Source organism: Scyliorhinus canicula, chromosome 4 (genome assembly GCF_902713615.1).
Source record: "Scyliorhinus canicula chromosome 4, sScyCan1.1, whole genome shotgun sequence".
Classification (NCBI taxonomy): domain Eukaryota; kingdom Metazoa; phylum Chordata; class Chondrichthyes; order Carcharhiniformes; family Scyliorhinidae; genus Scyliorhinus; species Scyliorhinus canicula.
In genome coordinates this window covers 26,825,386-26,838,404 of record NC_052149.1, presented here as the reverse complement: position 1 = coordinate 26,838,404, position 13,019 = coordinate 26,825,386, and the positions used below count along the sequence as shown (strand labels likewise).

Sequence of the window (13,019 nt, the reverse complement as noted above, 5' to 3'; positions counted from 1 at the left end):
TTTTGTATCTTCCACAGTGAAGACAGACACAAAATACCTGTTTTACACTTCTGCCATCTCCTTGTTTCTCATTATTAATTACCCTGTCTCACCCTCCAAGGAACCAATATTCCTTTTATTATAGTTTTCTTTTTAAAATATTTCTGGAAACTCTTATTTTTAGCGAATTGGTTCTCATACTCCCAATGTTTCCCTCCAATTTAATACTATCCTTAACTTTCTTAGTTAACTACAGATAATGCATCCTTCCCATAAGAATGTTTCTTGCCTAATGGAATACATCTTTGCTGAGAGTTATGAAATATCTCCTGAAATATGTGCTGCTGCTCTTCTATTATCCTATTTTCAAGTTCTCTTTAACCAACCTTTTCTTCATGCCCTTGTATTTAAATTTAAGATGCTAGTCTGATACCCACACTTGTCACCCTCAAATTGAACGTGAAATTCTGTTCTGTTATGTCACCTAGAGGTTCCTTTACTGTGTGGTTATTAATTAAGTGAAAGCGTGTTCTGCCGACAACACAAATGAGTTATGTGGCATATGAATTCCAGTGCTGGTGTGATGCCAGGTTGGTCATGCGTCCTAGCGACATGACAAACGGCATGTCCCCTTGGCTGTTTGCAATGGGCAGAATCCTTACCGTACTTACCAGCCCATGCTTGCAAAACTCAGAACATAATGTCTAATGTTAGATGTGATTTAATGATCGGATCGTACTTAGTGAATAATTCCGGATCGGCTCAGACTTACACTAACAACCCATTTAAGATGATTAGTGGAGCTTGTAATATAAGCTTGCAAGAAGTTACAGATATTTATAACAGGAACCTATCCTCTGCAGGTAAAAGGAACATGACCAGACATTGCTCATTTTGAATTCATGGTTCCTTGGTGCTTTCTACCTACTATTCTTTTTTGCCTACTGTGTATGTACTGTGTACACTTCCTTGGCTGCAGAAAAATACTTTTCACTGTACATGTGACAATAAGTCAAATCAAATCGTCAGCCAATCAGCCATTAACTTGCCAACCAATCAATACCCTTTTCTCATGCAGTGTAACTTTTCTCATGCAGTATAACTTGTCGCTCCCGTTGAAATTTAGCACTCTAGTATCTGTTCTGATGAGTGCAATATAGAAAGCTCATGAAGTATTTATTTCAAGTATTTTGGGTGTTGGTATGACATAGTGCAATAAATGAAAAAATAATTTGTCTCTAAATTTAAAATGAATGCAAAATTTACTATGTAACAAATTGCTCTTTTCAACTTTAATGTTTTTGTCATTTCCTTTTTTTCAATTTGCAGTCTTTGCATGGTAGTCACATTTCTGAGGAGCCTGAACTCCCCCTTTTCTACACGCCTATTGATCTGGTGGACATCAGTGTGGAGATGGCTGGTTTGAAATTTCTGAATCCTTTTGGTTTGGCCAGTGCCCCTCCAACAACCAATGCAACAATGATTCGAAGAGCGTTTGAGGCGGGTTGGGCCTTTGCTCTGACAAAAACATTCTCCCTCGATAAGGTAAGGGTAATGCAAGACAGAAGAACCAAAGTCAAATTTACCTATGCGGCTGTCATGAAATATATAATTATTCTAACACCGACGATACTTTTTTTTTTATTTTTTGAATTTTTAATTTAACACAAATTTATAACATTTCCAGAGAAAAAAATGGCCCTGTGCAAAGAGCCTTAACATAGTGAAAACGAACAGTGTGAAAGAATAAACATGTTAATAAAGCACTTCCCCCGCCAGCTCTGTTTGCCCATGCCACCAGTGTTCAACGAAACTAATGTGGCCCTAACCCCGCCCCCCCCCCCCGCCCTCCCCTGCCCCCCGAGACCTGACCTGCCAGGTCAGCCCTGCGCTTGGCCCTAGCTCGCCCCGCCCCACCTCCGACTCTCCCTGGTGCCCCCTGACCTACACTAGCTACGCTGACCCCTGCCCTTGGCGCCTGCCTGTCTAACACCGACGATTCTTAATGGCACCAGACAATAGTTACGATAAATGTTAGGATTATGTCTTTACAAATATATTTTGCTGTTTATCTTCTGATTATGTGGAAAAGAACAATATCATAAACTAAAACATTGCACCTCAAGTTACTCAGGAATTTACACAAATCCTAGGTTATCAAATTAATCTTGATTAACATTGGTTAGGCCCCAGCTGGAGTATTTTGTTCAGCTCTTGAGCGCCACTTTAGGGGAAGGCTGCCAAGGCCTTCGAGAGGGTGCAGATGCAATTTACTATAATGGCATCAAGGATAAATGGATTGAGTTGTGCGGAGAGGCTGGAGAAGTTGAACCTGTTCCCTTTAGAGTAGAAGTGATTAAGAGGAGATATGACAGAGTTGTTCAAAATCCTGAATTGTGTTGATGGAGTAAATAAAGATGAAATTGTTTTGAGTGGCAGAAGGGTCAGAGACCAGAGGACACTGATAAAAGCACATTGACAAAAAATACTCAGAGGTAGCATGCAGAAACCATGGGCGGGATTCTCCGCAAATGCGGAGAGTTGTAAAGGCTGCCGTGAAACTGGCCGTGTTTCACGGCAGCCTCCGCGCCCCCTCCCGGGACCCGATTCTCCCCCCCCCCCCCGGTCGGGGCTAGCAGTGCGGCACCGTGAAGAACGGCATCGCAGGCTTAGCGACCATCGCTAAGCCCGCGCGCCAAGTGTCACGGTGGCTGACGTGCACGATGACGTCAGCCGCGCATGCGCGGGTTGGACGGCTCCAACCCGAGCATGCGCGGATGACATCATCACGCATATGCGTCAAACTCGCGCATGCGCAGGCCGTCATGCACCTCAGCCGCCCCGCAGACTGATCCTGCGGGGCGGCAGAGGAACAAAGAGTGCGCGGGTATCGGACCCGCTGCCCGCGAACGGTGGGCACCGATTGCGGGCCCATGCCACCCTTGGCGCGGCCGTGCCAATCGGTGCCATGGTTGTCCAGGACGGCACTTTGCGGCCGTTTTCACGAACGGTGAGAGCAGGTGTGTTTGCGTTCGTGAAAACGGCCATAAAGGCCTGGGAACTCGGCCCATCGGCCTGGGGAGAATCGCTGTTCGCCGTAAAAAACGGCGAGCAGCGATTCGTGTCGTGGGGCGGCCGTGGGGGGGGGGAGGGGAGAATAGCGGGAGGTCGGGAAAAATGTCGGGAAGGCCCTGCCGCTATTCTCCGACCCATCGTGGGCAGCGGAGAATCGCGCCCCATTTTTTTACATAGCAAGTGCAGTGCACTGCCTGAATGTGTGGTGGAAGCAGATTCAATAGTCACATTCAAAAGAGACAGAAACATTTGTCGGAGAATGGGAAAAGATCATTTGGACGAATTGGAGAGATCTGCCAAAGAACTGGAAGAGACAAGATGGACTGGATTTTACCCCAGGCTTTGGGACACCGAGCCCACACATGCTGGCATGTGCCCACCGACATGTTCTTCCCTGAGGTGCTCTCACATTGCTGTTGGCCCAATCAGAGGGCCAGAAGCCCCCACAGCCCCACTGGGAGTGGTGGGCGCCTCTGAGACAGGTGGGAAGTGTTCATCAAAATCACCATTGGTGAGGGAAGAAGCCAGGGGACCCCCTGGAGTGGAGGGGTAACTTCTCTGGAGAATTGTTTTGGCTCCAGATGCATTACCGACCTGCACCCCCTTTATTGGGACACAGAGCATCCGGTCTCCATTGAGTAGGTGGTCTCTACATACAGCAGGGGCAGCTTAGTTGGCAGCAAGATGCCTGTGAGTCTGCATAATCGTCCCTATGTGGGCCTTTTATATAAACATGAGCTCCCTCCTTGGTGGTGTGGGCACCCAGTTTGATTTTCCACCTTCCCAGGGTTGTGGGAATGTATGAGGCAACCATCCCAGTCTGGTTGTACCCTATTTCCCAAGGCCCTGTGCCTCCAACTCCAGTCCAGTGGTCTGAATGGCCCTCTTTTTGGGTTGTATCATTGTATGATATTGTTTGGATACTATTCCAGAAATGAAAATAGCAAAGCTGAGCCAGAAAACAGAGAGCTCAAAAAAGATAAGAAGAGAAGAGACTACTTTCAATGATTTTGATTTGGTTTCAAATATCAATAGCACTTGGCTTACTGTATCAGCACCAGTAATATTTTAATATTGTAGATATTTCATAATGATTATGGCAACTTTAGGCCTTTTCTGATCAGAAGGGAGAATAGTTCTGTCTGCGTGAGATTACACTTCTGTGTTTTAAATCGTGGACAATCTAGATAGGAATAAGTTAATTGTTCTCAGATTGCATTTGAAATGAACTCAGATCATCTTTCTGGGGGAACTTAGATAATCTTTTGGGGCAATTTGTGGTATATATCCTGTATTTTTACTTTGAAATATGCATCCTAGAAAAAGCCAAACAACTGGGAGAGTTTTCTTCTGCTGTCCATTCGTTAGGTTTCTGCGATGAGAATGTTTCTGTTTCTGAGCATTAACATCTCAGGGCTGAGTGTAAATATATCCCAAAGAGCGTTTATGAAAAAAACTGAAGGCTCCGTCAACTTCTCATGTTGGAACCTACCCATTTCCAGACTTAACAAAGGTCGGGTAGGAGGCAGGGAGGGATATGATTGACCGTCTGCTTTCAGGAAGTTCTTCAGTTGCTGAAATCTTCTCAGGCAGCTTTGTAGATTTATTTTTATGGTACATAACTCACATTGGCCTGTTCACATAGCTCAGGAAACCTGGCAGGTAAAAGGCAGTGAGAAGGACTTGATCCACAAGGGGAATGCCTTGACAGCAACCAGGGACCAGGAGGAGCAGGAGGGTTTTCTCCAGTCCCAGCAAGCTAACTGGTAAATGCCGCACGATGCAGCTTCCCCAGACCACCATCTTGAAGTCTCACTCAGCCCTGCAACCATCTTGTCTTCATCCTGACCACCATCTCACTCCTCTTGGATTTAAATTTGAGATGTTGGCTAGGCCAGCATTTATTGGCAATCTCTAATTGCCCCCGAGAAGGTGGTCGTGAGCTGCTTTCTTTTTTTTTTAATAAATTTAGATTACCCAATTATTTTTTCCAATTAAGGGGCAATTTAGCGTGGCCAATCCACCTACTCTGCACAATTTTTTTTTGGGTTGTGGGGGCGAAACCCACGCAGACACGGGGAGAATGTGCAAACTCCACACGGACAGTGACCCAGAGCCGGGATCGAACCTGGGACCTCAGCGCCGTGAGGCGGTTGTGCTAACCACTAGGCCACCGTGCTGCCCCTGTGAGCTGCTTTCTTAAACTGTTGCAGTCCACGTGGTTTAGGTACACCCACAGTGCTGTTAGGGAGGGAGCTGCAGGATTTTGATCCAGTGATCCAAGGAACAGCAATATAGTTCCAACTGACGAAATGGTAACCCCCCCTCCCAAGATTGATAGTTATCATTAACCAGAAACTGAACTGGACCAGCCATATAAATACTGTGGCTACAAGAGCAGATCAGAGGCTGGGGATTCTGTGGGGAGTAACTCACCTCATGTCTCCACAAAGCCTGTCCTCCATCTATAAGCCACAGCTGGGAGTGTGATGGAATACTCTCCACTTGGCTGGATCAGTGCTGCTGCAGCAACAATTAAGGTGCTCAAGTCGCCATCAGTGGCTGTGCCTGGGCCCTAAGCTCTGCAATTCCTAACCTCTGCTTCCCTATCTCTCTGCCGTTTAAAACTTGACTCTTTGGCCAGCCTTTTCTTCGTCCGTCCTAATAACTCTTTATGTGAGTTGCTGTCGCATTCTGTTTAGTAACAGTCCTGTGAAGCAGGACTTACGTTAGTGCCACTATATAAATGCAAGTTGTTGTTGGCAGCTACTGGTTGCTCTCTCTCCATGCTCAACTCCCCGACCATCGCATTGACTGCCTGTGTGCCTGTTCCATTTTGTCAAAGTCACCCATATTATTGCCCTGGCAGCGAGCCCACCCCATTTGCTTATGCCTCATTTGGGCAGACGTGTTGCTGAAACGTACCAGCTGGAAGCCCGCTTATCTTTTTCAGTCAATTAAATAATGGAAATTGCTAGCATTTGAAAGGATCTGGCCCAATTAAGCACATGAAATCAAGAATAGCAGGTGTGGATTAGTGTGGATAAATGTAAGATAGTGCATACTGCGGGAGGAAACATGTACACAAAGAAAGGGCGTGCTCTGAAATAAATCAGCGGAGATTGCGGAAGCAGGCAATCTGATCTGATCAAGTGTCTCCTCTTGAAGGGGTGTCACTGTTGATATTACTAGGAAGGGGTGGTATTGAATGGAGTGCCCCACTTCCTGTTATGCTTGATTGATATGATATTTCAGTCTCAGTAAAAGGTAACTAAATTCATTGGTGACATCAAACTACAGGGTCCTGCAGACCTTGAGGGCTCAGCCAAGTTCTTCACTGTTAGGATGCAGATGGAGGCCATTTGGCCGACCGTGTCTGTACTGGCTCTCCAAACAAACATCGTGACTCAGTGCAATTCCCTTGCCTTTCTCCCATACCCCTGCACATGGTTCAATACAGTAATCGTCTAATGCCCTCTTGAATGCTTCAATTGAACCTGACACCACCACACCTCTAGCCAATGCCTTTCAGATCCAAATCACTGGCTGTGTAAAAAAGTTTTTTTCACGTGACATTTGCTTCTTTTCTGTGGTGGTATGATTTGCATAGCTGTCTACCATTGGTGTAGAACACCGGCTTACCATTGCCCCTGTCGGTCATGTGCCTCTCGACCGATTGGTTGAGACCAGTCATGTGACGGCTCTCTGATTGGTCGAGAGGCTGAGTTAACCACACCTCTATACCGAGGTATAAATAGTCAGAACGCCTTACTGTAGTCGACTGCAGGGCTAACTTCTAGCTGATTAAAGCCTAACTTTTGTACAGCAACTCGTCTCGCGTTCGATTGATGGCTCATCATTTTGCAAATCACTTTAAATCTGTGCCTTCCAGGAAGCTAATCGGGGCACGTTTTTCATCTAACTGACTGGTGGCAACTACAATTAGGTACTAAATACGAAAATTAAAAATAGGACTGAGTACGCCATGAAAGAGATTCGCATTTTGCAAGGTGAAAGTTGAAAGGATCTAGAGCTGTTTGTTGACTTATCACCATATCTAAACCGTATGTGACAGGAATAAACTCAACAAGCTTTGCAAGTTCAGTTAAGCTCAAATCCCCGGACACCTTGTTGAAGCTGAACAGTGCCTTGACCAGGCCACAGAATCCATAAAGTTTTCTGGTACCGAAGATGCTGGGCCACCTGAGACCTTGAGGCAGTGGAAAGCAGAGCATTGCAGTTGCTCCTTGGAGTATAACAGAGAGCTCAGAGTAACCTCAAGCTGTGTTTTGCTTTCTGCATTAGAATTTACGGTTCCGAAGAGATGGAACAGTTCCTTCTTAACAACAGAGGACTATATTATGCAGCACCTAGTTCGAATAGCCTGTACAATTTTGAAATCGATTTCCACGTAATCCTGAAAATAAAAGCAAAATACTGAGGATGCTGGAAATCTGAAATGAAAACAAAAATGCTGAAAAGGTCTGGCCCGCATCTGTGGAGAGAGAAGCAGTTCACGTTTCGAGTCCGTATGACTTTTCGTCAAAGCCCTTATTCCATGTAACCCCCAATTCTTTTAATGCGCCCTTTTACAAAATCTCCTTTTATAAAACACTGGAAGGGTGAGGGATACCCTTCAAACGACAACTGGATATATCAACTGAAAGGAGAAATTGACGGTCAGTGGGGAAAGAACAGGGGAGCTGGCTAATTGGACAGCCAAAGTACTAGCGCAAACAGTACTAGGGCAGCAGGGTAGCATGGTGGTTAGCATAAATGCTTCACAGCTCCAGGGTCCCAGGTTCGATTCCCGGCTGGGTCACTGTCTGTGTGGAGTCTGCACGTCCTCCCCCTGTGTGCGTGGGTTTCCTCCGGGTGCTCCGGTTTCCTCCCACAGTCCAAAGATGTGCGGGTTAGGTGGATTGGCCATGCTAAATTGCCCGTAGTGTCCTAATAAAAGTAAGGTTAAGGGGGGGGGGTTGTTGGGTTACGGGTATAGGGTGGATACGTGGGTTTGAGTAGGGTGATCATGGTTCGGCACAACATTGAGGGCCGAAGGGCCTGTTCTGTGCTGTACTGTTCTATGTTCTATTCTATAAACAGGTTCAACTGAATGGTCTCCTTCTGTACTTTGATCTCCTTCTGTGCTTTGGTATATTTCCTAGTCTAAACATTTTGTGAATACATAACCCAGTGGATAAGCTGTGTTGCCATAATGGGAACAATCAAATGAAAGCAATGTAATAATGTGGTGTGAGGCTGATATTTGCAAGCCATTTTCTAATGCTTGTCTGTCGTGATTGTGGTGTCCGTCTCTTTAAGACAGTATGGCAGACAAGGGTCATCTGGCTTGAGGGACCAATGGGGACCAAGAGAAGGTGATGACCCCTGAGGGTGGAGTCCTCTCTTGGTCAGAATATATCTGGAAGCCATGGCTCCAGCACAGGCCCCGTGCATAGTTTCCCTTTCTCAATAAATGCAATTTGTTCCTAAAGAAGCCTGAAATATCTTGACGATGCCTGAAGTGCAACTACATAACTTCATATTGGCGGCAAGATGGATAAATTGTGATGGCGCAGCCTACCTGTGAGCATCCTATTTGATTGAAGTTTTGAAAAAGGGATATTCACCTGAGTGCCTGTTTTTTAGGTGATTAGAGTCAGAGGGAGCTGTCGAGGTGGTGCCAGACCCTGAGGGGCAAACAAAGTAGTGAGCCCAGTATGGTCGGCGAGTCAAGAGGTTTGAAAAGGGCAGCGCGATAGCATAGTGGTTAGCACTATGGCTTCACAGCGCCAGGGTCCCAGGTTCGCTTCCTGGCTTGGGTCACTGTCTGTGCGGAGTCTGCATGTTCTCCCTGTGTCTGCGTAGGTTTCCTCCGGGTGCTCTGGTTTGCTCCCACAGTCCAAAGATGTGCAGGTTAGGTGGATTGGCCATGCTAAATTGCCCTTTATGTCCAAAAAGGTTAAGTAGCGTTACGGGATTACGAGGATAGGTTGGAAGTGTAGATTTAAATGGGATGCTCTTTCCAACGGCCGGTGCAGACACGATGGGCCGAATGGCCTCCTTCTATACTGTAAATTTATGAAAAGGTATAGACAAGTAAAATGGAGACATTAGCCCTCGAGAGCAAGTAAAACATAAGTTTAAAAAAATTGAAGAGCTGCTGCAGAGTTGTTTTGAAGAGAGAGAGAGAAAAGAGACCAAAGAGCAGCGTTTAAAGTAAAAAGGGGGAAAATGCACTAAGATAACTGCAAGGCCTGTCCCAGGAGGGCGAGAAAATGGAGGCTGAGATGCTCACCTCCCGATCCAAGCAGAGCCGGTAGGGAGTCCGGGTAGCGATCCCTGCACTGGTGGACTGCAGGCCGTGAGGCTCTGAAGTTTTTCAAAGAGAAGGGGCGGCATTCTCTGTCAGCCGACGCCAGAATCGTGAATGGTGATATGGTGGAGAATCGGTTCTGAGGCTGAAATGTTGGCGCTTGCCGATTTCGTGCCAAATCGCAATTCTCGACAGCGGCGTCAATGCATTCCAGAACGCATGTACAGTAAACATTGTTCGCATTCGCCAGGGCTTCCGCGATTCTCCACCTCCAATGGGCCGAATTCCTGATGGCGAGGTTCACTTGTGCTTTTAAAAATCGTGAAACAGGTGCTGTGGCTGCTGAGAGGGACAGTAAAGTGTCCAACGTCGCCATAGTTTGCTGACAGTTGAGCCGCTGACCGGGGGCTCCTGGAAGGGGGGGAGGGAGTAGCGGAGGGATGGCCAGGAGGTGGGCTGTGGAGTCGGATTGGACAGGCATGGAACAATATTGCCACAGCCTTCAAGGCAGCCATGCAGTTGCACATGCCGCTGACTGCCCACTGTGAACTTAAGGCCATGAGTCGTATGGTTGGCCCCACAGGTCACCCCCCCCCCCCCCCCCCCCCCCCCCAGGTTCCCCCTGACCCCAGCCGACCCAACAGCTGCATGGGAAAGCTCCAGCGCAACGAATGCCAACTTGTTGGCTGGGATGGGGACTGAAGTTTAGATATTCGGCTGCAATATGTCGACCTCCTGAGTGTCAATCGTTAATCCGGCACCGTTCCTCATTGGAGTCGATTGTGTTCCACGTGGCGTTGGTGCTAACCACTCAATGGTTGCTGAATCGGTCCAGGTGCAGCGCCAGTTTTGCTGTCCTGGAACACCACAAATCCTGACCCGGCATCAACACTTAGGGCGCGATTCTCCGCACTCACGCCGGTTCGGAGAATAGCGGGCCGCGCAAATTTTCACGGCGACACTGGTCCGACGCCCTCCCGTTATTCTCTGAACCCCGCACAAACTGCACGTCGGCATTCCCGGCAAAGGCCTCAAACGCGCCCCCGACACGACCAGAATCGCTACTTATTGGCCCCCCGCTATTCTCCGGCCCGGATGGGCCGAAGTCCCGACGTCATCACGCAATGTTTTCACGCCGGCCAACACACCTGCTTTTCAAGTTCGTCAACCAGTCGTACTGGCTGACGAGAGCTTCGAGGAGGTGAGCGCACCGCTCAGCGCACTGCTGGAGTCTGGCCACAACGGGGAAGGCATCTCCGAGAACGGGAGGGGGTCCAGAGCGGGAGGGAGTGGGGGAGACGGAAGGGGGGAGTGGGGGAGACTGAGGGGGGAGTGGGGGAGACGGAGGGGGGAGATGGAGGGGGGAGTGTGGGAGACGGAGGGGGGAGTGTGGGAGACGGAGGGGGGAGTGGGTGAGATGGAGGGGGGAGACGGAGGGGGGAGTGGGGGAGACGGAGGGGGAGTGGGGGAGACGGAGGGGGAGTGGGGGAGACGGAGGGGGGAGATGGAGGGGGGGAGTGGGGGAGACGGAGGGGGAGTGGGGGAGACGGAGGGGGGAGATGGAGGGGGGAGTGGGGGAGACGGAAGGGGGAATGGGGGAGACGGAGGGGGGAGTGGGGGAAACGGAGGTGTGGGAGTGGGGGGGTAGGGAGAGAGTGAGCGAGTGACCCGTCCAACCCCGGTTACAAAGTGTCTGCCACCATGCCATGGCGTGCCGGTCTCGAGGACACGGCCGCTGGTTGCCCTGTGGCTTACGGCCACAGGCCACTGACGCACCGGTGAAGAGGACGTAGTTAACTGCCCGTTGGATGCAGAAAGTGACCAGGGGTTAGGCTGCCCGCGTGTCAGCAGCGCGACCAGGCCACCGGGACACACAGGTATCCCGTGGCAGGCGGCTGCCGAGGTGTCGACTAACCTCCGTCTAACATGTCCCGTTTCTCTGCCCCCACCACCCTTCTGTAGGTTAGCACAATGTATGGGAACAGAACGGCTATGTTCTGCGCAGTGGTTGGGGCTGCTGCACTGCATTTGGAGATGCAGCAGCATCCACAGCCACAACCCGCAGTGGATGCAGGGCCAGCTGCAGCAGCAGAGGGAAGGGCCGAGGAGTTGCCAGTCGTCGAGCAGCATGGGGGGGAGGAGGAGGAGGAGGGGGAGGAGGAGAGAGTGAGGGTGCAGCCACGGCACCAGAGGCGACGACCAAGGCCGAGAGTGTACCGTGCCCGGATCTCTTTCCTAACAGTGACAGACATCACCTGCAGGAGGAGACTCCGGCTGCGTAGGCGGACGGTGATTAATATCTGTCACCTCGTGGCGCACCTCGCCCCACGTGGAACGGGGGGAGGACACACGATCCTGGTTGCCATCAAGGTGACGGTCGCTCTTAACTTCTATGCGACCGGCTCCTTCCAGTCTCCGAGCGGGGACCTCTCCGGGATCTCCTAGTCATCGGTCCACAGGTGTATCCGGGATGTGACCGACGCCCTCTATGCCATCGCGGACCGCTACATCACCTTTCCCGAGGACCGAGCAAGTCAAGACTCACGAGCTCGTGGATTTGCCAGCGTGGCCGGGATACCGATAGTGCAGGGGGCAATCGATTGTGTTCACGTCCCCATGCGCCCGCCTGCAGGGGACAAGGAGGTGTTCACAAACAGAAGGGGGACATACTCCATGAATATCCAGGTGGTATGCGACCCCCACATGAGGATCATGAACGCCTGTGCAAGGTTCCCAGGGAGTGTGCATGACTCTTACATACTGGCGCAGTCGTACATCCCTGCGATGTTTGAGGGGCGTCCCCCCCGGCTGAGGGGCTGGTTGCTAGGCGACAGGGGTTAGCCGCTGAGGTCTTGGCTGATGACGCCTATACGGAGGCCTCAGACCAATGCGGTAACACAATACAACGAGGTCCATGCAGCAACCAGGGGTGTGGTGGAGCGCTGCCTTGGCCTCCTGAAGATGAGATTCAGGTGCCTGGACTGCTCCGGAGGGGCCCTGCAGTACCAGCCCGACAGGGTCGCTCGCATTGTTGTGGTCTGCTGTGTACTGCACAACATCGCGATGCAGAGGGGAGATGACCTGCTGCAGGAGGCGGAGGGAGAAGCCAGTGGCAGTGGTGCCAGCACAGAGGAGGAGGAGGAGGCTGGCGGAGTGGCGGGCGCAGCACGCAGACACGACCCAGGTGCTGGTGATGTCCAGGAGGCGGCACGACGGACCCGGCAAGGACGGCGGGCACGCGACGCCTTGGTGGCAGCACGGTTCACGCGTCGTATGTAACGTCCCCGCTGAACACCAAACCACGACCTGCATCGCTAGTCGTGCAGAGGGTCAACACACAACTGCCACCACCACAGCCCCCCCCCCCCCCCCCCCCCCCACCCCCTCTCAGTGTACACTGCTCCACTTAGACATCACCCTTACCACTGGGTCCAGACGGTATGGTACAACATCGATGGCTGTGACAGTGGGTGTGATCAGTGCCATGTGGAATGATGACAGCCCGCTCTGCGAAGAGCTGTGAGCTCAGAATCGTTAGAGAGAGTCTGACCCATGGCAATAGCTGAACCATCCACCTTGGTGGCCGCTGAGATCGTCACGGACACTCCATCATGTGCCCGCGTGGGCTAGCTGTGGGAGGGGGGGAGGG

General features: G+C 50.3%; 1 protein-coding gene across 3 annotated transcripts in view; it reads left to right on the top strand.

Moving 5' to 3' along the window:
- Positions 1-13,019, top strand: part of LOC119964436 (dihydropyrimidine dehydrogenase [NADP(+)]-like) — a 918,190-nt gene that overhangs the window by 538,052 nt on the left and 367,119 nt on the right. For all 3 annotated transcript variants that reach the window (XM_038793913.1, XM_038793914.1, XM_038793915.1), the window contains one exon: positions 1,309-1,524. In XM_038793913.1, the coding sequence (XP_038649841.1) occupies positions 1,309-1,524 (216 nt within the window). The remainder of the gene's footprint in view (positions 1-1,308; positions 1,525-13,019) is intronic.